The sequence below is a fragment of the Colossoma macropomum genome, unplaced genomic scaffold (genome assembly GCF_904425465.1).
Source record: "Colossoma macropomum unplaced genomic scaffold, Colossoma_macropomum, whole genome shotgun sequence".
Lineage (NCBI taxonomy): Eukaryota > Metazoa > Chordata > Actinopteri > Characiformes > Serrasalmidae > Colossoma > Colossoma macropomum.
This window is the reverse complement of record NW_023494794.1, coordinates 23,583,152-23,609,915: the sequence shown is the minus strand read 5'-3', so window position 1 is coordinate 23,609,915 and position 26,764 is coordinate 23,583,152. Positions and strand designations below refer to the sequence as shown.

The window sequence follows — 26,764 nt, the reverse complement described above, 5'->3', positions numbered from 1 at the left end:
CAACACCACTTAATGTGAATGTCTGAGTTGGTAAAGTCTGTTCATCCATCCTTCCATAGTAGAGCCTCTACTATGTCATCCATTCTATCCATCCATCCATCAATTTATATCAGGGCCTTTACTCTTCCAGGCATCCATCCATCCATACATCCATCCAAAGTAGAACTCTACTCTACCATTCAGTGTCAGTTTAAGGCAGAGTGACCCAGCCATGAAAAGTCCTTCTTCACTCACCAGCAAAACGGCATCCTTCGCTGTGACTTGCCACGTGGTTCCAATGGGGCCCCTCAGAACCAGTTTAACTTTAGAAGGGTCAACATCCACTGTTACATTACTGAAAAACAAACCCAGTCGCCACAAAAGGTCCATTATACTGTGTGAACGTTTCATAGACTAACAGAAACTTTTGGTTGTTGAGGTGTCTGTGTAATGTTTTGTTACATGTGTTGACTGCTTTTCACTGATTTGGCCATTCTGACTGGAAATTAAATAAAAGAAGTGTTGTCCAGTATCAGTAATAACCTTGGGTGGTCTTCTACTGCTTAAATATGAGCATATATATATTCATATTTCTTAAACCCTTGCTGTGGTAAATATGTACTGAATGATCATAGTCATAAAGGGTCAGCTTTTTCTAGTTGACTCACCCAATGGTAACACTGTCGGGAATATTGATGATATGCAGCTCGTCCGGAGAACTGTCGAAAAAGCAAGATTGAACTGCATCCTTTTTAGATTCCACTTTGAAAACGGTCTTCTGCTTTAGGGATTCCAGATTTAGCTGGCAAGCAGGGGACACTGCCACCGCTGAAAAAGAGAGCGTGGGGTTTAGCTCATATTACAAACTTTGGGCCCAAATCATGGGAAATGTGAAATATAATTATCTATTTTTTTAAATACATTTCTAATTGTACTGTTCACTCCACTGTCTGTAAAGTCTACATATGGAAACAAAGCAGCCTGTTGCCAAAAAAAAAAACCAATACATATGCCCATTCAGCCTACAGCAGTTTGGCACGCCCATTCATGCTGAAGTTATATGAAGTGTTTCAACCCTGCTTTTTGATCGAGGCGCAACACAGTACAGACCAATCAGTACAGAGATCATTTGCATACATTAACCTTAAAGGGATAGTAACAAGAACAGCCTTTTTAAATGCTGAGGGATAAAGAGAGGTGGGAAATGTTGTACAATACAGGTGGGCCTTTACCTTTGTTTTTGGTCACTGTGAGGTTCACTGCATCTTGAAGTTTGGTGAATGATGTGACCCCTCCAAACGTTTGTATTGCCCAGTCGAGCAGTTCACTTCCCTTTAAATTTGGTGCTGTCTGCATAGTTACCCCAAAGAAGGTTATATGGGTCTCATTTGTCACCTGCAAATTAGATGAGGGTTTTTTTATATTAAAGACTTAAAAAAAATACAATAATAATAATAATAATAATAATAACAATAATAATAATAATAATAACAATAATAATAATAATAATGTGCTTAATAAGGGGTAAAATACAAAATAGATAACATATATAAAATCACAAGAATATTAAAGCAAATCTATCCATCCAACCATCTATCCATCTATTTATACATGTTTGGTCAGTCATCATGACCGAGCTGGTCAGCCATCATAATCAGCATGACCATCATGCTTGTTGACCAGTTTGATCATTCTCATGACCAGCTTGGTCATCCTTATTGACCTGCCTGGTTACTCTTGTTGACCAGCTTGGTCATGGAAATTATGCTGGTTAACCAATTTGGTCATGATGATCATGCTGGTTGACCAGCTTAGCGATGCTGATTAACCAGCTTGGTCATACTGGTCATTCTTGCTTATGCTGATAATGCAGGTTGACCAGCTAAACCTTCCTCATTGATCTGCTTGGTTACTCTTGTTGACCAACTTGGTCATGCTGGTTGACCATCTTGGTCATGGCCATTGACCTGCTCAGTCACGCTGATTATGCTGGTTAACCAATTTGGTCATGATGATCATGCTGGATGACCAGCTTGGTAATGCTGATTAACTAGTTTGGTCATGCTGGTCATGCTTGCTTACGCTGATCTTGCAGGTTGACCAGCTAAACCCTCCAACTCCAGTGAAAAAATACCCTATGATGATTTACAAGCTTAACAAACTTAGCGCACTGCTTTTTGCCTAGTCCAGCTAGATGTCCAGCTTGTCAACTATTGTGACCAGCTTAGACCATCTGAAACCAGCTTCCAGCAAAAGCTTTGGAATTTTCAGCAGGGATAAAAGGGCAAAAAAGGACAATTAAGTGGTAATCGTAATAAAAGTAAAAAACGGTTAATGTCTGGTCACTCTAATGATTCACATCCATTGTGATTGTTCTTGGAACATGCTGACCTCTGATGGTACATTCATGATTCTATTCATTCATGCTTCGAGGACTACATAATGACCAAACTTCCTCTGTGCTGCCCAGAAGGTGTCTCATTTACTGTAAAGAAAAAAAAAATCTTATATAAAGAGATTTGCCTCACATTTGCCCGCTGCACTGGCCAGCCCCTCTCTTTCATTTATTTCTGTCTCTGTCTGTCTGCGAATGTGGCCATTTGAAAATGAAAGTTTATTATGGTCCAGTGTCCACGCGCTGGTTGCCCAACCCCTCTGGTGCCGCGGTCTTTCCTTCACTTCCTGACTGGGGACGGGAAATGGGACCTTTTTAACTGCGTGCGTCAGTTCAAGCGGCTGGAATCTGACTCCATGCGGGGATAAATATATACATACACTGTCTACACTAGCCTGACCACCGCAGACAGAAAAATAGACAAGAGATAAAGAATTCCAGAGATTATGTCATGCTGCACTGAAGCTGAGTATAACCAGGAAAACCAATGGCAATGCAAAAAGCGGCTATTTCTGCTCCTTAATCCGCACTTCTCCTTTAATGAGGTGACTTCTCAGCCACTGCATTCATTCTGACATGAAGAATTTGGTCTTACAAAGCTGAAATTTTGTAGATTTTGAAGAAAACCTTGTATCTCCATTTTTGTCGTTTTTCAGTTTTTGACGTAATTTGAAAATGCCTGTTGCTCTTTATACTGTGTGTAAATTTCATGACAATTGGACCAAAAGAAACAGCCAAAAATTACTTGGAAAAAACTCTGGTTCCATTGACTTACATTAAAATTAAAGTAGGTTTTTTCTTCTCCTGTAAAGTTCCCATTTTGGAGATACGAGGTTTTCTTCCGACAACAGCGATATTTTTGTGTCACAAGCTGCTATTTTGAGAACACATGAATAGGAACATACTTCACCCTTCAGTGGCCTTTTAGACAATGAAGCTAAAGCTAACCCAACCTATGTAGCCTAGGATAGTTAGCTCAAACTAGCCATTCTCTAGCATTACCAGCATTACAACCTAGCTTTTTGCATACTGCCTGTTTGATTCCAAGCAGAGAGTTATAACAGGAAGACTGTATCGTACCAAACAGGTTGTTCACAGATGTGACCAGGTTGGTCATACACTGCCTCACTGGTCATCCAACTAAGAGTTACCAATAATAAGAACACTTAATAACACATGCAATTAGATGATATGTATGGAAAATGATCCAAAACGGTGGGCACGAGTAGGGCATCATGAGGGACTGGGATCGTTAGTTGGCTGATTTGCATACTATGACGTGTCATGGTACTTTGGTTACAAAGACACGTCATCCACGTCTATAGCAGAGTTGAACCAGAGGGGCGCTGCAAAAGCGGAACTGACAACGATAAAATGATATTTTTACAGTTTGGAAAGATGTGATCACATTTCAAGCATGTTTGGTGTATATTTCTTACGGAGCCATGCATTTCAGCTATTAATGAAAAAAAAAAATCTTAGGTTGTAGTTACTCTTCAAGAAAAACCCCACAGTTTGAGGCCCAGAGTTCTTCAATATGAGAATGTATGAGATTACAGAGAGGCTAAATTGCTTCAAAAATCACAATTCACTATTTGATTTTTCAAACTTTTTTGACTACTTGAAAAATCTAACTCAGCCCTAACATGGAGTAAGAAGTTCAACTTACAAATAAATACACTGGCAAGTGACATTATCTTAAATTTAGTCTATATATCATATATTTCTCATGTTGAGAAATGTTGCTGTAAGGTGGTTTTAAGATTTTGCTTAAGTCAATTATTTCACAATACTGGCAGATAATTTTGCATGTATGAAGTGAAGTTTTCTGCCAATACAGTCAGATAATAAAGGTTTTCACTGAGAGCGAAGTGGTCATCTTTGATTGATGTGTTCTTTTCATGTGGTATTTGGTGGATCGAGAAAGAAAGACAGGAAGGCGTGTGGACAAGCACTGACACAAATCACAATGAAACGCGAGTAGGGGGGTGCAGGGAGGAGTGAAGGGGGTGATGGAGGGATGGGGAGAACGGAGGAGCCTGTCTGACAGGCGTTTGTCTCTGCAGATATCAAAACGAACGGCAGGAAGCGTCCCGGCCCGAGGTGGCCCGATCCCAAACCCATTCCGATTAGACTTCCTTCCCTGCTGCGTGACTCAGTGAGGAGACGCTAGCCAACTTTAGCCTTTCAGCACAGCGCTGCCATTAACCTGGTCTAGACCTTTCAGCCCTAACATCTCCCAGACCAGCTGAAGACTCCATCATCCCTCTATTATCACCCTGCAAAGGGAAGAAACCTGATTAAAGTGACAGCACTGAGCAAAGGATGCTTAGACAGCGAAGCAAGCCCTGATTAAACGAAGGGTCAGGCTTCTTGGACCGCCACTCCAGTCGGCTGTCTGAACATCCTGCGTGCCCTGCATCCTGGAAGGCATAAAGCACAGGTCAAGCCCTCATTTTTTTTAAAAAAAGTCAATGGAAACTGACAATAAAAGCTGGGGACCAGCTCATTTTGATTTGTGGCCAAAGCAGCTTCCTAAAGCAGCTAGTTAGGCATTCTGGCCTAAAACTAGCATTTAATATGTTATTTGTTAGATTACGCAGTACAGCATCGTATCACTCAGCCTCAGATTTGAAGATTTTGTATCATTTTCAGGTTCTTGCCCATCAATGTTCTCTCAATACAGTACCCAGCATGCCTCACAACCACTGGGATTCCCTAGAAGCCACTGAGCTAGATGCTAATAAATGAGTCATTCTATGGAAGTGTCAATTTTTGTGCCCCTAGCGTTTATAGATATATTACACTTAAAAAACATGTTAGGGGTACAATTTATGAATATATTAAAATAAAACAATACGCTGGTTTAACAATTACACCTTCTTGAGCCATAGATTTAGCAATATTGGTTTTTAAATCAATTATATAGAATTCCAAGCACCACAGAATACTATAATCTATACATGACTATAAAATACATGAATTAAATGACATAAAGAAAACAAATGCCAGATAAATATTATAAAATATATAATGAAAGTTGTGTTCCCCAGGAGTCGTGTCACTGGCGTTACTGCATAACAAAAAATCTCTTATTTTGAAATAAAAGTCACACTGATGACATCACTTGACTTCCTTTTACCTATTTTCTGAGGATCGATGAAGAAAAGCACATGGTGAGTCCACTGTGTCTTTCAGTTATCAGAGATTTTCTCATTTAGCTCATGATTTCATATGAAGCTTTTAGTTGAAGTCACTGGTGTGACCGACTTTATTCTTAGATAACTGTGAAAACATAGAACACAAATGGATTAAATGTCGTATTTTGGTGGATTTTTCATGACTGACAACATGATTTGATGCTCTGTAGCAGTTATTTTGTAAAATGTATTTTTCATTAAAAATGTCTCTGGTGTTACTGTCTCTTATGTGTAACACCAATGATGATCAGTAACACCAGTGACTCCTATGGAGAGATAAAGAAGTGGACGTTTCTGTAAAATAACCCTAATAAACCTGCTCACTACACGCTCTTCTTCAAGGGTTCTTTAGTGAAGAAAATGGTTCTATATGACACGAACACTCAGTGAACCCTTTGCACGATTAAAGGGTTCTTTGCATCGTGAAAGTGTTCTTCACATTGATGGAGACTAGGCAGTAATGGGAACCTTTGTGAAAAGGGTTCTATATAGCAACAACTGCTGTTGCAAGCCAAAGAACCTATTTTTGGTATTAATAGAACCCTTTTTGCTAAAAGTGTAGCATTCGTTATACAGCACTAACCTTAATTGCTCATGATCTTTTCCTATTGTTAAAGCAATAATTCAGCCATAAATACATTCAAACACCCCAAACAGATCCACTCCAAACCACTCGTAGTCTTTCAAAACTGACTTCCACTTTCAGGATGCATCATCAGAAGGGGATTGTTCTACTCTTTAATTCAGGAAATCTCAGCCCAACGATTCTCAACCCCCCCAAACTTAGGGACCTAGTTTTACTGGAAACTGATAACTGATATTGCTGATAACTCATTAGATGGGCACAATATGCATATAGAAATCTGATATGTGGCAATAATGGATTTCAAATATATGACATATATTAGCACATATTGATTTCCCTTATGTCTGATTTGTATTAGTCGCATAAGGCCATATATGTGACATGTATGCCAATTTATTTGAAATTGGCCATTTTCAAATATCAAGCATATATTTAATCTATTCATTAACATATACAAACATATTTGTGTAACAATTAGAAAATATATTATAGAAAACATTCATATATGGATGGCATATATTACTCATGTATACTAGCTTCATGTTACATAATATAAGGTTATATATTGAATGTATGTTTCTGGTGCATTTCATTTTTGCGTTTAAAAATCTTTTGTTGTTTGTATCAGACATATACGTATGATCCATGTATCAGATGTACAGTATATATACACTCTTACTAAAAAGGGTTCCATATAGGACCAAAAAAAGAGTTCTTTGGCTTGTAATAATAGTGGATCCCATTTTTGGTGGAACCATATACAACACATTGGTTGGTACCATTAAGAATAAACAGGGGCTTCTATCCCATCAGTCAGGATGAGTCAAGGACACCCACTGGCTTTTTCTTCTCTATATTGAATGATATACTCTAGAACCTTTTCACCGTTTGGAAAAAATGCCCTTAAGCAACTAGCGATTCTTAAGGCTCTCAGTGTTGAAATATCTCTTGCTGTGTCAGTGTATGTTCCCTGCTGGGATGCTGTGAAAAGAGAGCGAACAGACATTCCATTTGGAGTGGACTCAGATGGAATCAAGCTGGTGTTCTGGCTTGCTTCGGATTGGATCTTGTCTGCAGTAACGGATGGCCAAGGCTTTGTATGAGGTTGCACAAGTTCAGGCTTGAAAGGTCATAACTCAGTGCAGTTTAGTGTTTACCCTGATTCTACACCTCAGACTGAACTCATCAAGCCCTTTATAACTGCACTGCCTGTTAAAGGTTCAGGGGCACCAAGCTTTTCAAAGGAACACCTGATATACATATATATACCGATCAGGCATAACATTATAACCACCTCCTTGTTTCTACGCTCATTGTCCATTTTATCAGCTCCACTTACTATATAGGTGCACTTTGTAGTTCTACAGTTACAGACTGTAGTCCATCTGTTTCTCTGCATACTTTGTTAGCCCCCTTTTACCCTGTTCTTCAGTGGTCAGGACCCCCATGGACCCTCACAGAGCAGGTACTATTTGGGTGGTGGGTCATTCTCAGCACTGCAGTAACACTGACGTGGTGGTGGTGTGTTAGTGTATGTTGCGCTGGTCTGAGTGGATCAGACACAGCAGTGCTGCTGGAGTTTTTAAACACCTCAGTGTCACTGCTGGACTGAAAATAGTCCACCAACCAAACCTATCCAGCCAACAGCATCCTTTGGGCAGCGTCCTGTGACCACTGATAAAGGACTAGAGGATGACCGACACAAACTGTGCAGCAACAGATGAGCTATCGTCTCTGACTTTACATCTACAAGGTGGACTAACAAGGTAGGAGTGTCTAATAGAGTGGACAGTGAGTGGACACAGTGTTTAAAAACTCCAGCAGCACTGCTGTGTCTGATCCAAAGTGCACCTATATAGTAAGTGGAGCTGATAAAATGGACAATGAGTGTAGGAACAAGGAGGTGGTCCTAATGTTATGCCTGATTGGTGCATATAAATATAATGTTATATTTAAAGCTAAACTATGTGTTCAAATAGTGGTGTTTCAAAGGTTCTTTGGTAAAGAAAACAGTTCTATATAGGATCATGAACACTCAAACAACTCTTTACATGATAAAAGGGTTCTTTGCATCATGAAGGAGTTCTTTGGACTGATGCAAAATGCACATGATTGTGCTATAGATGGTTCTATATAGAACCACCTCCAAAAAGGTTCTATATAGAACCATCTATGACACATTCTCCATCAAGCTGAACAACCCTTTTATGATGCAAAGGGTTTTTGAGTGTTTATGGCTCAATATAGAACCCTTTACTTTACTAAAGAACCCTTGAAGCATTATGTTTATAAGAGTGTACATTTAGGTTAAATGGGGAAACTGCAAATGAGATTTTTTGCTAAACTACTCGATTGACTTAATTCCTAAGACAAAACTTTGCCACTAACATCAGACATGTGTTATTGTTTTACGTGTTATTGTTTTGGGTGGTTGTTTACTTCCCAGCATTCTCACATATGGGTATTCGCCACCATTTAAATATGTTCACCCTCGTAATGCTCGCTGGGGCCTGAGGCCGTACAAACAAGGTTAATTGGTTCTCCAAACAGGCCCCAGGGGTTGCACAGCTGGAGTGGGGTAAGATTTGTCAAACAGCTGGCAGCAGCTCACATCTGGACACTTGTCTCTGTCTTCCCAAAAAAAGTACAGATCAAGCCTGTCCCTGCGTCAGTCACTGGAACAGCAAAGCATGTGAATGCAGTTCTCTGGTCATCTTCCCTGATTGAGCTGTTTATGCTCCACTCATGAATCCATTCTTTCACAGCAACTGCTGAACAGGTTTTACAGACTGTTCACGTAAACCCCATTCAGTTTACACTCTAATAAAGCTGGTTCTCTGAGTGAAGGTATAGAACAGAAGCTCTCAAACTTGTCCCCAATGTAAAAATGTATACTGGCTGGAGGTCCCTGAGAACCACTGCCATAGAACAACCACTTTTAAGCCACTTTGGCTCCTACAGCCCTGTTTGAAAAAGAGATTTGTGAGTGTGAAGAACCCTTGAATGGTTGAAACCAAGTTTTCCTTGAACACGGGTGGCAACATGCGGCTCTGGAGCCACTTGCGGCTTTTTTACTGCCATGTTGCGGCTCCATGGCAGAAACAGATATTTAGGTAAAAATAAAATTATCCTCCTTTGCAGTGAAATAAAGCTCTGCTGATCATTCAAACAAAGTTTTAACAATAAATGGTCTTAAACGCTGGCGTTAATGTAGAACTGCTAATTCACCCTTTAACCCTGAAGATTGGCGCGCGGACTGCTGGTCACCATAGCAACACAGACAACGATGTCTCACCTAGCTAGTAGCTAACTGAAAGGCAAAGAGAAATATTTAAAATGAACATTGAAACTTTGGAGACGAATGGACTTATTTGCGTTTATAATCACTCCAGCTGGTTTCTTGAAACGTTTAATCTGCAACAAGAAACTGTCAAACACTAAAAAGTCGTGAGGCTGATGTCAGTTTCTCATTCGCCAGCTTTTGGTTTGAATTTTGCCGTTCCACCTTAAATGGTGAGGTGCCAGAATGTAACTGCTGCACCATTTAAGGTAATTCAAACAAGAAGCTGGCGAATGAGAATCTGACTTCAGTCTTGTAAAAAGTTGAACGTTGAGAGACATTTTACAAGAAAATATTCTACTTTTGAGGAAAAGTTTCCCGCCGGAGATGCGAGAAAATATAGCTGAGAAAATTTAGCTCGGCTATAGCTGAGCTAAAGCTTAAAGCAGAGCAAAGTAAGTTTGCATATTCATTTATATTATTTTTTTAGCCTATACTTGTATATCAGCACATACTGAGACATATTTACAGCAAGGATGGTAAACTGTAATGGGCATAAAATGTTGTGGCTCTCAAGGTGGATTGATTTTGTTGAAAGGACAAAATGGCTCTTTTTAACGTTTGAGTTGCCCACCCCTGCCCCAGAACCTTTACATTATGTGGAGGTTCTTTACTCTTGAAAAAGTTTCTTTATATTTATACATCTCATTTACAAAAAACAGGCTCCTCAAACCCGTCCTCATGGTGGGTTATGAGCCGGGTTGGAGCAAGAATGTGGACCATCTAGGTGCCCCTGAGGTGTGGTTTGAGAACCACTGTTCTAAACAACCATCCACTGAATGGTGTTTTTCTTTTGTCTTTCTTTTTTGGTGGATATAGTGAAAGTGTTTGATACTTACATAAATGTTTAGATCGTGTGCTGGTTGCTTGACGTTTGCGTAGATATTCGGTGACACTGTGCTGGTGAAGATCAAGATGGCTGGAACTTCTGAAACTATACTCATTATTATGTGTCCATCAGTCTGTAAAAAAAAGAAAGTACATGTTAGCATATAATCTTTTAAAGTCGGGGTTCCTTCCAGGTAGCAGAGGAAAAAATGCACTTTTTTTCTCTTTCTCATTTTCTGGCAGTTGTAAGTGTATATAGACCTACTATCTCAAAATAATGACTTATTATCTCAAAATAATGATTGAGACATTTAGTACAACAATTTAGTTTTAGTTATTTAGTTGTAATTTTGTAAAATTTCATTATTTCAAGAAAATAAGTCTTTGCATCACAATGCAAAGTGAAAGATCTGAGAAGTCTTTATTTTGAGACAGTAAGCCAAATTTTTGAGAAAATAAGTTATAAATATATATAATATAAATTATATATAATATATAATAATATAATATATATATATAAATTATATATAATATATAATAATATAATATATATATATAATATAAATTATTTTAAGATAATAATTCTAACTTTTAAGAGAATCGGCCTTTATTTTGAGATATTAAGTCAAAGTTTTAGATACAGCTGCCAGAAAAAGAGACCACAGGCTTTGGTTTTTGGGCTTCCATAAAAATGATGTTGAAAGTTTGCTTCTTAATTCTGCAGTAGAGTTCTGAGGCTAACAAGTAATGGAAGCTTATAGCCAATAAAAAGGCAAAAATGTACAGTTTTACCCTTTATAGGGTAGGAAATTTTACTTTAGTCATTAGCAAATTTTGTCTACACGTTTATAGACAACTGTCCCATCAATGTATGTCATGAAAAAAGTACTGAAAGTGGTCCATGATGCACCTATATATGTTAAATGTTACAGAATTTACCATTTAACACATTTTACACTGTGTTAAAATTTCGTGGTTGATAAGTAGAAATACTCCAAAATGACTTGCTCCATTAACGTCCATTCTAAGGTTACCGTTTCAGACATATGACATTTTGCAGCATCATATATCGACAGTAGTGTTGTTGTCAGAACTGCTAGAGCCGAGTCCATGTGAAGGCCGAGACTTAGTAGTTGAAGCAGAGTCAAGATTGGATTAAGATTTTTTAATAAAAATAAGCGCACGTATGTATGTATCACTGTTGTCGGAACAAAAACTCATATCTCCAAAATGGTAACTTTACAGGAGAGGGAAAAAACATATTTTACTTTTAATGTAAGTCAATGGAACCAAAATTTTTTACAAGTAATTTTAGGCCATTTGTTTTGGTCCATTCGTCATGACATTTACACAGAATGTAAAGGGCAACAGGCATTTTCAAATTATGTCAAAAACTGACAAATGACAAAATACGAGGTTTTCTTCCATCAACAGATATATAGAGATATATACAGATATGTATATATATATATATATATATATATAGAGAGAGAGAGAGAGAGAGAGAGAGAGAGCTCTTGAGGTCATTTGTGTGAGTCACGAGTTGCAAAAGTTTGGAAACCCCAGATACAGAGAAAGGACTGTTTTATTTTGTGTATTCTGATCTTATTGATAATTAATAACGACTCAGTTTCCAGTTACCTCAGATGGAGATATTGCACTCGGCTGGTCTCGAGAACCTTACCCAAGGCCGAGACCGCTAGATTGTGGTCTTTAGACCGGTCTTGAGATCGTGACCGGACTCTAGAATTACAACACTAATATATAGCCTAAACCTTGAAGCCTAGGGCAATACTAATACAATCTCAAAGACAACTGCAGTATTCAAATCATGTATTGATGCAGAACCCAAATAACTGTCCCATAAACAAATGAATGAGCAGTGCGGACAGTAGTTAAAACTGAGGCCAGCAAAGCAGGACAGCTTTGTTTTTATTTCTCATGGATCACACAATGAAATGCAACAACCCGACTGAGAAAACAAAGGAGTCCGAGAGATGTGCCGGACTGTTGTGGAGCAGATAAACATCAGAACAGGCCTTTTGCATTATGTTTACATCTCAGCCCAGGCAGCAGCAGAGCATTTGCCGCAGTAACCAGCTGAAGTCTGAGGCCAGCCGGCAAAAAAATTCCCACAGGCCCTTTTCCTGCGATTAGGAAGAAAAGAAAATCAGCCACCATAAACAGTCAGGGTCCTCCTGCGACCGTGTTGTTGTTTTGCAGGCTAGCCGGGCAGACTGGCAGACGCGCTGTAGCGTGCAGCAAACTTAATCTCCACACACACGCGGACTAAGCCGCTCCGCTTCACTCCGGCTTTACCGTGCGGTACGTCTTACCTCAGACGGAGCCGCACTAAAAAGCATGCTGTCGCTTCAGCATGTGCAGCATTTCCCATTAGCAGCACAGTGGGTGGCCAGCAAGACCTCCATGCTAATGTGCTTCTGCCAGGGAGGTACACAGCAAACGCACCAAGGTTAAGAGTCCATACGGGACTGAAAGTTCCCCTGAAGGTGTCATTTAAACCCTTTAAACAATCTACACTGAATAACAAATTGCTTTTTATACCCAAGAAACCACTAAAAATGGCATCTCCACACCTTCAGCCACATGTAGATTGCTGAAATCTATGAATATGCATGATTATGCAAATTAGACATGTCCCGTCGTCCTTCTACCCTGGTTACGCTGTGCTATAGCGCACTAAGCCAATTATTACCACAAAATGTACAAAATGATCACGCTATGAACACAAGACCACACAACTAGTGCTAAAATACGTCCTTACTTATTTTCTCAGTGCAGTTGTTATTGTCAAAATGTGCCAAATGCAGATGAAGAATCTGACAGCTGGACACAGTTATCTGCTGGCTCTCTTTAGAATCAATTATTAGCTGCTTTCACTAGAGTAGACTGACCTGGCCAGAGGTAGCCCTGTTCTGTTCAGCTTTCTACAGGCAACGTTGTAATTTGTACCTATTAGTAAATTGCAAATATATTATTTGAGTTTCTGCTATGAATTATTCAGCAACTATTCAAGTTATTCAATGTCTGTAAGGAATTATTAAGTATTTACTATGAATTATTCATTATGTACTATGAAATTATTCAGCATCTATTACGAATTATTCATTATCTATTAAAATTATTCAGAATCTTCTAGAAATTATTTATTATCCACTATAAGTTATTCAGCATCATCTATGAGTTATTAAGTACCTACTATAAATGATTTAGCATCTACGATGAATTATTCATTATCCACTATAAATTATTCGGTATCTACTATAAATTATTCATAAATTATTCATTATCTGCTATAAATTATTCAGTAACTACAACAATATATTCAGTAACCACCAAGAAGTATTCAGTATCTTGTATGAATTATTCAATATCCACTATGAATTATTCAGTAACTACTACGCATTATCCAGTATCTGCTATAAATTATCCAGCTTGACTATAAATTATTCAATATCCTCTATAAATAATTCAGTATCTGCTGTGAGTTGTTCAGTAACTATTCGAGTTACTGTGTATATTCTGTGAATTATGCAATATCTACTATAAATTATTCAGCATCTACTATGAATTATTTAGCATCTACTATGAATTATTTAGCACCTATTATAAATTATTCAGCATTTACTGTGAATCTACTATAATCTACTTTGAATTGGATAATGTGCATGAATGTGCTATAGACGGTTCCGTATAGAACCTTTCTGAAAAGAGTTCTATATAGCACCCAAAGGCGTTCTTCTGTTGTTACAAGCTTGACAATGTAACAGTAGAGAACCCTTTTGGTTGCTATAGAGGACCATCCACAGCACATTCTCCCTTTCATGATCCAAAGAACCCTTTAATCATGCAAAAGTTTCTTTGTGTGTTCATGGTTCTACATTGTAACAATAGCAGAGCCCTTTCTGGTGCTATATAGAATCAACGCACTCTCCATCAGTCTAAATATATTTCACCATAAAAGAACCTTTTATTCATGTTAAAGGTTCTGAGTATTCATGGTTCTAAACAGAAACATTTTCTTTCTTTACATTACCTTTGAAGAACCTTTTTAGAGTGTAGGTGAGGAGTGGTCGACCACCTCTGAGATTACACAAACTGGCCACTTTATCAGAAACCCCTTGGTTGTAGCTGGAGGTTTCTGATAAAGTGGCCAGTTTGTGTAATCTCAGATTCATTCATAAGTGCTGCAGTGCTGTGAGGACACTGCTAATGGTCCCCACACTACAGTGCAATCCGAAAGAACAGGAGAGTGGCTCTAATGGCAAAATGCCACCGAGGAGTCATTTACAGAGCTCCACTGTCCCTCTGGAAGCAGCTTCCACAGGAAAGCCAGGAGGCAGCTAGTTAGAATGTCACATCAACCTTCAACCACCATCACCATCATCGCTCAGGTGTGATTGTTCACACTGCTCCCATCGCCTCTGGACGTAATCTTAGGAGTTTAGCTTTAGAAGTAAAACATGCTGCACTTTTATATGAATTCCGCTAAATCGTAGCTCATTGAAACGACCAGAGAAACTGAAAATGTGCACATTCTACAGTTTCCATTAACCTCTTATTCTCCAGGGTATATTTTGGTTTTTCCATCTGAATTTACATATAAGGCAAATTATTCAGTAACTGCATGAAATAAAGGTACATTTTTATTTTATTTATTTATTTTTTTGTAAAAGCTCCCCTCAAATGTGTTTTATGATCACACATGTTGCTATATGCTTACAATTTACTGCTGAAAGCCAAAAATCTTAGATGCTCTTTGTATTATTTTATAAAAAATAATACAATACAGTAGATCACTGAAGAGACGCCATCTGTTTATAGTTTATAGCCCAGATTTGTGGAAAAATGGGTCATCTTCTGCTTCTTTTCAGCTTCTTCTATTATAAGGGTTTAAAATTACATTACCCATCTATTTGACTGGAAAGAAGACAGTTACAGCTCTCATACGACCCCCACCTTTTGAATGTAGCTTATGAAATATGAAAGTTATGAAGAATATGACGAAGTGCGTTTTGGAACCACCGGTGGTCTCAAGGAGTTGTATTAAAATCAGATTTGTGTCTGTAAGTAAAAGAGGAGATATTTGGCCATGTTTTCCATCCTTTTGTCACTTCTGACATCATAACAAAGCCAGACCATATTCCCACAAGTAAACAGTAAAGCGAAGACAAGTGATCCAGAGTGATGATCTGCACAGAGGTGATTTGAGAATGTGGTGCTAATTGTTATAGCAGCACCTCGGGCTTCGGCGATATGTCATCATTATCACTGTTTTATATCGCAGAAGGCTGTAATATGCTAATTGAGAACTCTAACAGTTCCTTTTTTAGCAGGTGCTGTGAGTATCCTGACTTTTCAGCTAGTTTCGTCTGAGTGTGTTGATGAAAGAAGGCAGTCACATGATCTAATGCAGTGGTTTTCAACCATAATGGCCGGAGGGCCCCGTGGGCCGTGATGGTACTGCAAGGGGGTCATTGACGGCCTTTAAAAAATAAATTGATAAAAATAAAAACATCATAGATATTTAAACCAATCATTATAAATATGCAAATTTACAAAACTAAAATGTCAAGAAAACTGAAAGGAGAAAGTTCATGAACACACTTTAAGTTATCTTCACATAGCCATTTTCCAGGTGGTTGCTAAGGTGCTGCTATGCAATTGCTATGGTTTATCAGGTGGTTGCTAAGTGTTGCTAGGTTCTTACTATGGTATCTACAGTGGTTACTAGGGTGTTGCTAGGCCATTGCAATGGTTTTCCAGGTGGTTGCTGAAGTGTTGCTAGGCCATTGCTATGGTATATCAGGTGGTTGCTAAGGTGTTGTTAGGTGTTTGCTATGTTACCCCGGGTGGTTGCTTAAGGCTGTTGCTACGGTATCATAGGTGGTTGTTAAGTGTTGCTAGGCTGTTGCTATGACAGTGGTTACTAGGGTGTTGATAGGTTATTGCTATGGACTTGCAGACGGTTACTAAAGTGTTGCTAGGCACTTGCTATGATATCCGAGGTGAATGCTAAGGTCTGCCTAAGCAGCTTCAGTGGCATCCACAGTGGTTGCTAAGGTGTTGCTAGGCCATTGCTATGGAATCCCAGGTGGTTGGTAAGGTCTTGCCATAGGCCCTTACTATGTTATCCTAAGTGACTGCCAAAGTGTTGCTAGGCTGTTGCTATGGTATCCCAGGTGGTCATCAAGGTATTGCTATGCCTTTACTGTGTTATCCTAATTGATTGCCAAGGTGTTGCTAGGCTGCTGCTATGGTATCCCAGGAGGTTACTAAGGTGTTGCTAGGCCTTTACTGTGTTATATAAATTGATTACCAAGGTGTTGCTAGGCTGCTGCTATGGTATCCCGGGTGGTTGCTAAGATATTGCAAGGCTGTTGCTGTGCTATCCTAGGTGGTTGCTAATGTATTGCTAGGCCATTGCTATGACATCCCAGGCATTTCTATGATGTTACTAAGCTGTTGCTATGGTATGCTTGGCTGTTCTCATTCAACCTAATGAGAAACCGTACCACTGTAACTCAGTTAGTCGAAATACACAAGTGCGTCACTTATTATTACATAATTATTCAGTTGGAATAGTACACCAAAACAACCACAACAACTCTAGAGGAGAAGATAAGGAAATAAAATAATATAAACACATCTTCTGCACAGAGATAATTTCAGTGTATGGTGCTAATTGTTATAGCAACACCTCAGGCTGCAGCAATATGTTATCACCATCACCACACATCACAGAAGGCTGTAATATGCTAATTGAGAACTCTAACAGATCTTTATAGCACCTGTTGGCAGTTCTGATTATGGAAACCCGTTTTTAATAAGTGTTCTCTGAGAAACTGTATCACACAAACTATTTGTCAGATTACTTACATTTAGAGTGGATTATTGAATTCAAATTTTATTTATTCTGTATGAGAATGTCAACATTCTGTAAAGCTATTCAACCTGGCCACAGTAGCTATGAGAGAGGGCATTTGTGGGTCAAACATACAGTCAGAGACCACCCTTCATTTGTTTAATTTCCAGTCAAAATGCATATTAAGTACATTATGTGTAATGTTAAGCTTCCACAACTACAAATAATATCATATTTTTTATTCCAGCTTCCATTCTTTTCAGGAGACTCACTTTCAGTTTCTCTAAGAAATCTGCAGACACACCTCCAAAGTTCAGTCTTAGAAGCTGGTTGATCATTTTCTGAAGTAATCAAACCCATTCAGTGATGTTGAGGTCTGGACTCTGGGGTGGTCAGTCCATCGTTCAGCTTCTTTGTTTGATGTGTCCGTCTCCTTTTCTCAGTGAGGTTCTTCTTGATCAGCTACACATCCTTTCAGACCCACAGCGCTGAGTCGTCTTCTCACAGTGGAAGGATGGACAGAAACACCTGTGGATCTTTTCAGATGTGAAGCAGCTTGATTTTCTCCTCTCTCTCAAGATGAAAAGTACTGCTTATCTGATGGGGACAGTTTTGGTGGTCTTCCAGGTCTTGCGCAGTTGTTTTTCACTTACTTTCCTTTGATACCCCCCTTTCTTATGCAAGTAGATTATCTTTTATCTAATCTCCTCAAAAATGTCTCCTGAAAATTAATAGCTTGTACATAATGGCTGACGGGAAATTTCATATCTAATGGGTGGTCTCTGACTCTTGTACAGTACTGCACATGCCAAACAGCTCTCTTCCACAAAGCACAGAACCTCCCCAGCTGCATTCAGACTGTATAACAGCAAACAGAAGTAAAAGCCGTGAACGGCAGCTGCCGGTAAAGCTGCCCTGATGCAGCGCCCAGCACTGAACAAGCAGCTTCAGATACACAGCCACTGCTGCAATGATGACTGTCAGAGCCGTAACACAGTGAGCCATTCCGCATCCAACAATCCAATCTAACAACTCAATTTCTTCGAGAACACTCGCTAGATAATCCCGCAGCCCAACAACAAGAGCGAAGGGGGCTTTGGTGTCACTCTCCTGTGGCGAACCTATTGACAAGAGCCAAGCGCGTCCATATTCTCTTATATAACAGCACATCAGCACAATGGGAGAGGGAGAGGTATGAATTTTTCATGGAAGAATAACCACAGCTTCAGTTCATTCTGTGTCCCTTTACAGCACTTGGAGAAGGTGAGATGAGATGGGATGAGAGGACTGGGGGGTTGTTTGGGGGGGGTCTTAGGCATTATAATATTGTTTCTGACTCCACTGAGGCTTGGGCCAGTTTTATAGAGACAGAAGGTGGATCTTTTCTGTTTGACTGAACTTAGTGACTTCAGACTCTTATCTGGACAAGTTCTTTTATAAATGTGGCCGACGAAGCTGTGGGATACTGTAGGCCTACTACACGCTCTCTGGCCACTTTAATGGAAACACCTCCCTTGTGGCTCCACCTGCTGGTACAAGGTGGGTGTTTCCAATAAGGTGGTCAGCAAGTGGAAGTACAAGGGAGGTGTTTCCAACAAAGTGGAGAGTGAATGGAAGTAAAAGGTAGCTGTTTGTAATAAAATAGCCAGTAAATGGACAAACGGTGGGTGTTTCCAATAAAGTGATCAGAGGGTGGAAGTAGAAGGTAGATATTTCTAATAAAATGGCCAGTAAGTGGAAGTAGAGGGTAGGTGTTTCTAATAAAGTGACCAGTGAGTGGAAGCAGAAGGTAGATATTTCCAATAAAATGGCCAGTAAGTAAAAGTAGAAGGTTAGTGTTTCTAATAAAGTGGCCAGCGAGTAAAAGTAGAAGGTCAGTGTTTCTAGTAAAGTGGCCAGTGAGTGTAAGGTGGGTATTTCTAATAAAGTGGCCAGTGGCTGCAGTACAGGGGCCGTTAGGAAGGTCTACAGCACTAATTCATTATGAAGGTGGCTGAGATGTAAGCTTGTGCCAGTGTGTCCATCTGGACTGAATCAAATGAAGGCCATTCCAGCATCAGAGACTACGGGCGGGTTGTGGGGGGGGTGCTGGTGAGACTTCATCCTGCCAAATCCACTCCTAATCTCCGCTAACCACAATGTAAACACTCCCACCTGGAAGACTCCTATGTAATCTTTCAGGACCCCAGCCAGGGCAGGATTTTGCGTGCATCCCCCTCCAAATATTTGTCAGCCTCGGGTAGTGAACAAATTACTCGCGCTAGGAGTAAAATTAAATTAATATCGGATGAAATATGCATTAGTTATAATGAAACCGAGTGCTGTGTGTGCTAATGATGTACGCCTCAGGTGTGGAAAAGGAACTAGTGGCGACTGTAGGTAGAAAAAAAGAAATAATACTGAATAAATAAGCAAATTTAAACATACTGTTTTTATTATTAATAAAAACTCATGAACGGTAAACAAACACATACATAAATGATGAGTCAATATATAAATGAATGCATATGAAGCTTCAAAAATATAAACAATAAATAAATAAGTAACATGTTTTCAAGCTGTCATTACCAAAGCAAAACTTTTTTCCCTCCTATTTCTTACAATGGCCTCCTGCTCCACTTTACTGGGCTTTGAACACTTAATAAGCAAAATGTACTCATTTAAAATCTAATTACGACAGACAGAGAGGAGTTCAAAGCGATTTTTTTTCCCTTTTTTCTGACTGATAATCCTCCCTTCTGTCCTGTTAGCTTTCTCTCCTCACTGTTTCGTCTGAGGAGGAGCAGACTGGCGGAGAGTGGAGGGGAAGACTTTCCTTTTTTTCAGGCCTTTTATATTACATTGATCGCACTGCTGCTGGCTGGTGCATGCTGGAGCCCACCACTGAGCTAATAAAGCCTCGCCACAGTCAGCCCCACAGCGCCGCACGCTCCACACATGCTCTCCCTCCACACTCCGCACATACACAGCAACAACTGGGGCAGCAGCGGTTTGCCATCAACAGGTCATTAGAAACGCTTGCTGTGGCAGCATGTGGGAGATAAGAGCAGCAGATGCTGCAGGAGAATTTGGGCATATAGACAACTGAAATACACACATATGATGCAATCCTAATTAACCGGTATGCTCTGACCAGAATCTATCTATCTATCTATCTAATTGCTAGGATGTTGCTACATGGTTGCAAGGGTGTAACAGGTGATTGCTAGGGTGTTGCTAGGAGGTGGTCCAGGTGGCTGCTAATATGTTTTTTAACAGTTGCCATGGTGTCTCTGGTGTTTGCTAGGTGGTTGCTAAGTTGTTCCAGGTAATTGCAAGGGTGCTGCTAGATGGTTGCAAGGGTGTTGCAGGTGATTAATAAGGTGTTGTTAGGACATTTGTAGGTGGTTGCTGTGGTGTTCCAGGTGGTTTCTAAGGGTTGCTATGGTATCATTGGTGATTTTTAAGGTTGTTGCTAGGTGGTTGCTATGGTCCCCAAACTGGTTCTTAGGGTGTTGCTAGGAGGTTAATATGGCATCTCTCGTAGTTCATACATGGTTGTTACGGTGTCCCAGGTGGCTGCTAAGATGTTTTTAAATGGTTGCCATGGTACCTCTTGTGCTTGCTAGGTGGTTGCTAGGTTGTTCCAGGTAATTGCTAGGGTGTTGCTAGATGGTTGCAAGAGTGTTACAGGTGATTGCTAGGGTGTTGCTAGAAGGTTGCTATGGTATCCCAAGTGGCTGTTAGGCTGTTTGTAGATGGTTGCTGTGGTATTCCAGGTGTTTTTTAGTGCTTGCTATGGTATCTCTGGTGATTTTTAAGGTTGTTGCTAGGTGGATGCTATGGTACCCAAAGTGGTTGCTAGAGTTACTATAGTATTCCATGTGGTTGCTATGGTATCTCTAGTAGTTAATATGGTCTTGCTAGGTGGTTGCTATGGTATCTCTGAATGCGTTCAGGATGGTGAGAAGCAGAAAATGCTAAACCAGTTTCTAAGACTGAACTTTGGAGGTGTGGAAAATATCCCTGCAGATTTCTTTGAAAAGCTGAAAGTGAAAATAAGTGAACACATCCAGTGACTGTTCATTAAAACAAAATGTAGCTTGTGCAAAAGTTATGGCACATTTTATGATTTATAGTTTTATGTTTTACTTTTCCCAATGTGTTAACCTTAATGTGTAAATAAATAGAGCTTGTACACTAAAATCAGTAGAAAAATGCCATATTTAAGTGTGTTCCCCATATTTTAAGGTTACGACAGACATACATTCAGTCATATGAGTCCATACATTTGACTGCTACTGTTTACTACCAGCATGTGCTTATAATAATGGAGATTTTTGCGCACCAACATTCAGCAAAGGCAACATTTGGAATCGCACAGGCCGTCTGATCTGTGTTGGATAGTACATGACGGCTGCTCGGTTTGATGTCTGGTCAAACGGTCCCAAAGGTCCCCCCCGTTTTTGATAGCCGGCATTTTTTATTTCCAACTGTTCGTCTGTGAGCACTCACCGTTATCTCCAAACTGGAGGCCGGCTTACATTTAATTAGTCTCGTAGGAGGCGGGCTGTCAGACATGCCCACAAGTACAAAGCCCGAAATATAAAAATATAAATATATAAATAAAAACCACATACTTCTTAGAGACAGCTTTTACTTTGCCCATTTAATCAGGAAGCATAGACTTGTGCATAAAGAAGAGCACAAAGAGAATATTAGAAGTACAGCTTGAGGTAATGGAAGACAAGTCCGTTCAGCCTTCAGCGAGTTACTCCGCTATTACAGCAGAATCGTGAACTGTGTCAGTGTGAAAATGCTGCTAATTAGAAGGACTATATTTGCTACAGCTAAGGAGACTTTAATGAGGGCTAGTAAGGATGATGCTGGATTTGAAAAGCTCCAAACGTCATGACTTACTATTGGGAAATTGTCTCTCACTAACATTAATAACAGGCCTATTATCATAAGCCAACGGGACCACTGAAGGAACAGTTTGGTCAAAAATGTACAAATTCACGAATGTAATGTTATGTAAAACTTTCATCTTTACCCCAAAAGCAGAGCCAAGACAGGTTTGGTGTCTGAAGTCTACTTCTTTAGTTTTGCACAAGACTAATGTAGCTAAAACGTATTGCAATTAGCAGTGTACAAACTACATATCTAATCAGGCTACGTTCACATTACCAGGCTGAAGTGGCACAAATTCGATTTTCTGCCCTAATGTGACTCAGATCTGATGTTTTCAGGGCTGTGTGGACACACAAATCTGATCTTTTCAAATCCGACCTGATCCACTTTCATATGTGGTCCTAGATCAGATACGTATCCGATTTGTGGCCATGCAACCTTAATGTGACCCTCAGATTGGAATTCATGTGTTTTTTTTTCACTGCGCGTGCACCATCATTCAGCGTTACCATGGCAACAGCGCTGAACAGAAGTTAAAGCCTGTAAACGGTGGAAAAGCAGCTCATCTCAACTTTTTCTCCATCGTCTCGCTCTAAAAATGGAGCTGAGAGCTGATCAGAGTTAATTATCTTCTCAGCGAAGCTCGTTCTGCTCGTTAGTTTGTGCTGATGATGCTCGTGATTCATTCACGTGACGTTACTGAGTAGGATGTGCGCATGAGGGTCATTTCAGGACACCGGTTCGTTCACATTAATGGCAGATTTGAACCATCATGTCAGAGAGATCGGATTTGAGCAAAAAATCTGATTTGAGCAATGAGGCTTTTAATGTGAACGTAGCCTTAGACTTCTCTCAAACCATGTTGTGTTGTTAAGTAATCTCTAACAGTCTTATTTATGTGCTTTCAGACACTTTATAACGTGAAATTACTATAATGTATAAACAAGGACAAAAATAAACTGCATGGCTAAAAACAATATTCTTTACTTCGATTTGTGTCCATTTTTAATATAACATTATGTTAAACAGCATCAGAAACCTCATGTTTTGAGGCAACACCTGAGTGAGTAGTCAGGAGAAGTTTCGGTAAGCTGGTAACTGTTTGCTGTTAGCTAGTAAAAAGTTAGCTGTTAGCAATTTCCACAAATGACAGAAAGGAATTTGCTGTGATTTATTAGTTTTTCTTTTGGAATTTGGCTGGTTAACCTCTCAAGGTGCTAATATTTGAATACTTAGATCACTGTTTAGGGAACATTAAGGCAAACAAATCAGTGAGACGCTGATTTTATGCTTTATCAGGAATGTAACTTGTGCCAAGTTCACCTGTTCTTGCCTGTGCGAGTAAGTAGCTCATCTGAAGAGGCAGCCTCTGCTGTTACTCAGAACAAACTAATTTCTTTCTGCTATTTTTTAATAACAAAACATGTTTTAAGAGGTATTCCTCTGCATGCCACTACAACAGTGATGTCACCTATAGTGGCCTTTAGCTTTATTCCCAAACTGTCACTCTAACTGTAACATATGTAATATTTATAATATTAATGTAAAATTTATATGTTCTACATTGTTTTTTCCAAAATAAACCTGGTTTGTCTGTAATCTGTAAAGTTACTGCAAACTGACAAATGCTAATTTGTATTGTCTCCAAACTGATGGGCGGCATAAACCTGGTTTTGAGGCGACAGTGTGGTGATTTCAGCATGTAGTTAGCATGATGCTAATAGCCACTGTTTAAGCTTCCATTACTCTATTAGCTACATTAGCTTCATAGCTCCAGTGCTTAACTAAAGAAGCAATCTTCAGACACCACACACGCCTTGGCTGATGGCCTACACTAAGCGGTAAGCTGGAAAAATTAGATTAGATTTTTAAATGAGATTTTTCTGCCAAAACTATTCCAGGAAGATATACAGTCATGCTGAAAAATAACGTTGGAGGTGTGCTGCGTTATTGTGATGATTAATGAAGCAGTCAGGTTCCTGCATCTATATTTAATTCCAAATTTAAAAGGACAATCTGAAGTGGACGGAAACGGCCAAAACGGAAAGGACAAAAATCGAGCGAGGCCTTGGTGTTGTTTACAGAAAACCGCGCGGCCTACCTGGCCCAGCCCGACTCTACCTCACTCCACTCGGCTCGAACAATGCACCTCCTAGCGCCTGAGCATTCGCCCTTGCTATTTTTGTTCCTGTGCTTTCAAGATACAATTGTTTTCCTTTTGCGCATTTTTTTTTCGAGTGCACTTCTTTTTTTTTTTTTCAAGGTTTTGCTGATGCATAACGGTTTCCCGTTATTCTTTGGTTCTCCCTCCTCTAACCCAGGTCGGCTCCACTGTTCCAGTCTAGGCTCGCTGCCAGGGGGCCGAAAAAGCTGCCAGAGAGTGACATCAATGAAGGCTGGAAGCGCCGCCCTTTGAGCCCAGTCTAGCCTTAGGCCTCTTCCTCTCTGGCCCTTAGCAACCAAACAACGTACACAAGCAGCAGCTAACTTTCTCTCGCTCTCTCACGCTCGCTCTCTTTCTCTCCCCGCACAAAACAATGCGGTGGCTTCCTCCCCTGCGCGCCAAACATACTCCATCAGTTTTTATTTAGGGCTCGTGTTTAGTAGTTTATGCTGCCAGTCAGTTCGGAGACACATGATAATTACAAATTAGCGTACTGCATACGACAGACGAATCAGGTGTTTTTTTGCTGTAGAACAATGTAAAAATCACATGTATATTACTGACAGAATTAGCGACAGTGCTAGCTTGAGAGGAAAGCCAGTGGCCACTCAATGTGTCCCCTTGTTGTGATGTCAACACTCAAACCTTTCAGGGCTCATATAATAGAAAACAAGACATTTACACCTACCTGCCTATTTAGTCTTAAGCGGTTTGGCTCTGCCAGATCACGTTGAAGTTTAAAGAAGTGTTTCAGCCTGAATTGCTTTTTGAATGAGGTGCAATGCAGGGCAGCCAATCAGAACAGAGCTCATTTACATATGTGTTAAAAGCATGGTTACCGAAACAGCCTGGGACGTGAACGTGAGTTTCAACTGTCCACATAAGTGGCAACTCCGTCATGTGATAATTCAGCTAATGTAAGCATGGAGAACGATTCCTTGTCATGTCCAGCCTCCCTAGTTTCAATTAGCTACACAAACACAGTCCAACTCGGAAGCACAGCATTTTGGTCTGGAAACTCCATCAGGGCGGCACAATTAGTCTTATTTTTGTTGTCATCACAATGTGAGTTGTTTACATCAGTGTAATACAATCAGTAATTCCACTTATATAATATACAGCGCTTATAGTTCTGCCTCTTATCCCATCTTACTCAATATGCACTCTGTAGACAAATATTTTTGGACACTCCTCTTATATCACCATCATATAACTATCTTAGGCCCACATTAGCAACCACCTGGAATACCCTAGCAATGACCAAGCAACACCTTAGCAACCACTTGGAATACCATAGCAATGACCTAGCGACACCTTAGCAACCACGATGACATCTTAGAAACCACCTGGTGCCGTAGCAATGGCTTAGCAGTACATTAGCAGCCACCTGGGATAGCACTGTAATGGCCTAGCAACACCTTAGCAACTATGATGAATACCATAGCAACAGCTTAGTGGCATCTTAGAAACCACCTGGTGCCATAGCAATGGCTTAGCTATACATTAGCAACCACCTGGGATACTATAGGAACAGTCTAGCAACACCTTGGCAATTACTTAGGATAACGCAGTAAAGGCCTAGCGACACTTTAGCAACCACCTGGGATACCAAAACAATGGCCTAGCAGCACCTTTGCAACCACCTGGAATACCACAGCAACAGCTTAGCAACAGCTTAGCAACCACCTGGAATACCACAGCAACATCTTAGTTACATCTTAGAAACTATCTGGGATGCCACAGCAATGGCTTAGCAACACATTAGCAACCAGCTAGGATAACACAGCAATGGCCTAGCAACACCTTGGCAACCACCTGGGATACCATAGCAATGGCTTAGCAACACATTAGCAAACACCCAGGATAACACAGCAATGGCCTAGCAGCACCTTAGCAGCCACCTGGGATACCATAGAAATGACCTAGCATTACCTTAGCAGCCACCTGGGATACGATAGCAATGGCTTAGCAACACCTTAGCAACCACCTGGGATAGAATAGGAACAGCCTAGCAACTCCTTAGCAACCACCTGAGATAGCATAGCAACAGCCTAGCAATACCTTGGTAATCACTTAGGATAACATAATAAAGGCCTAACAACACTTTAGCAACAATCCTGTATAGTAAAGCAATGTCAGTCAAATTTGACCCTTCTAGTTATTATTAATATTGTTACTTATGGTGAAACATTGCACAAGTGACATATTCATTGAATACCGTGCAGCATCGACCTTAAAACTCATTACCACTAAATCACTATATCACTAAATTCATGTTGAATTAATTTTTTGCCAGTGCTCTGGGAAGCTTGTCCTATCTAGCAACAGTTGCTATGAAACAATGCATTTGTGGGCGGAGCATGACCAGGCCGACTGAAACATTAAAGTTTACTATCACTCCGATTTGTATTCTTGAATGTCAGAGTGTCCCTAAACTAGGAAGAAAAAAAAACCTTTCCTTTCCTTTATCTCCTCCACACAAACATGAGGCCGTAC

The 26,764-nt window shown here is 39.9% G+C and overlaps 1 protein-coding gene across 2 annotated transcripts in view; it reads right to left on the bottom strand.

Annotated features, from left to right (window-relative positions):
• eng (endoglin) overlaps window positions 1-26,764 on the bottom strand; it is a 77,194-nt gene that overhangs the window by 16,503 nt on the left and 33,927 nt on the right. For both annotated transcript variants that reach the window (XR_005007764.1, XM_036580660.1), the window contains exons 4-7: window positions 10,340-10,462; window positions 1,212-1,374; window positions 648-807; window positions 235-334 (exon numbers count right to left, since the gene is read on the bottom strand). Coding sequence is in view for 1 of the 2 variants with exons in the window: in XM_036580660.1 (XP_036436553.1) it covers window positions 235-334; window positions 648-807; window positions 1,212-1,374; window positions 10,340-10,462 (546 nt within the window). In the remaining variant the exon portion in view is untranslated. The remainder of the gene's footprint in view (window positions 1-234; window positions 335-647; window positions 808-1,211; window positions 1,375-10,339; window positions 10,463-26,764) is intronic.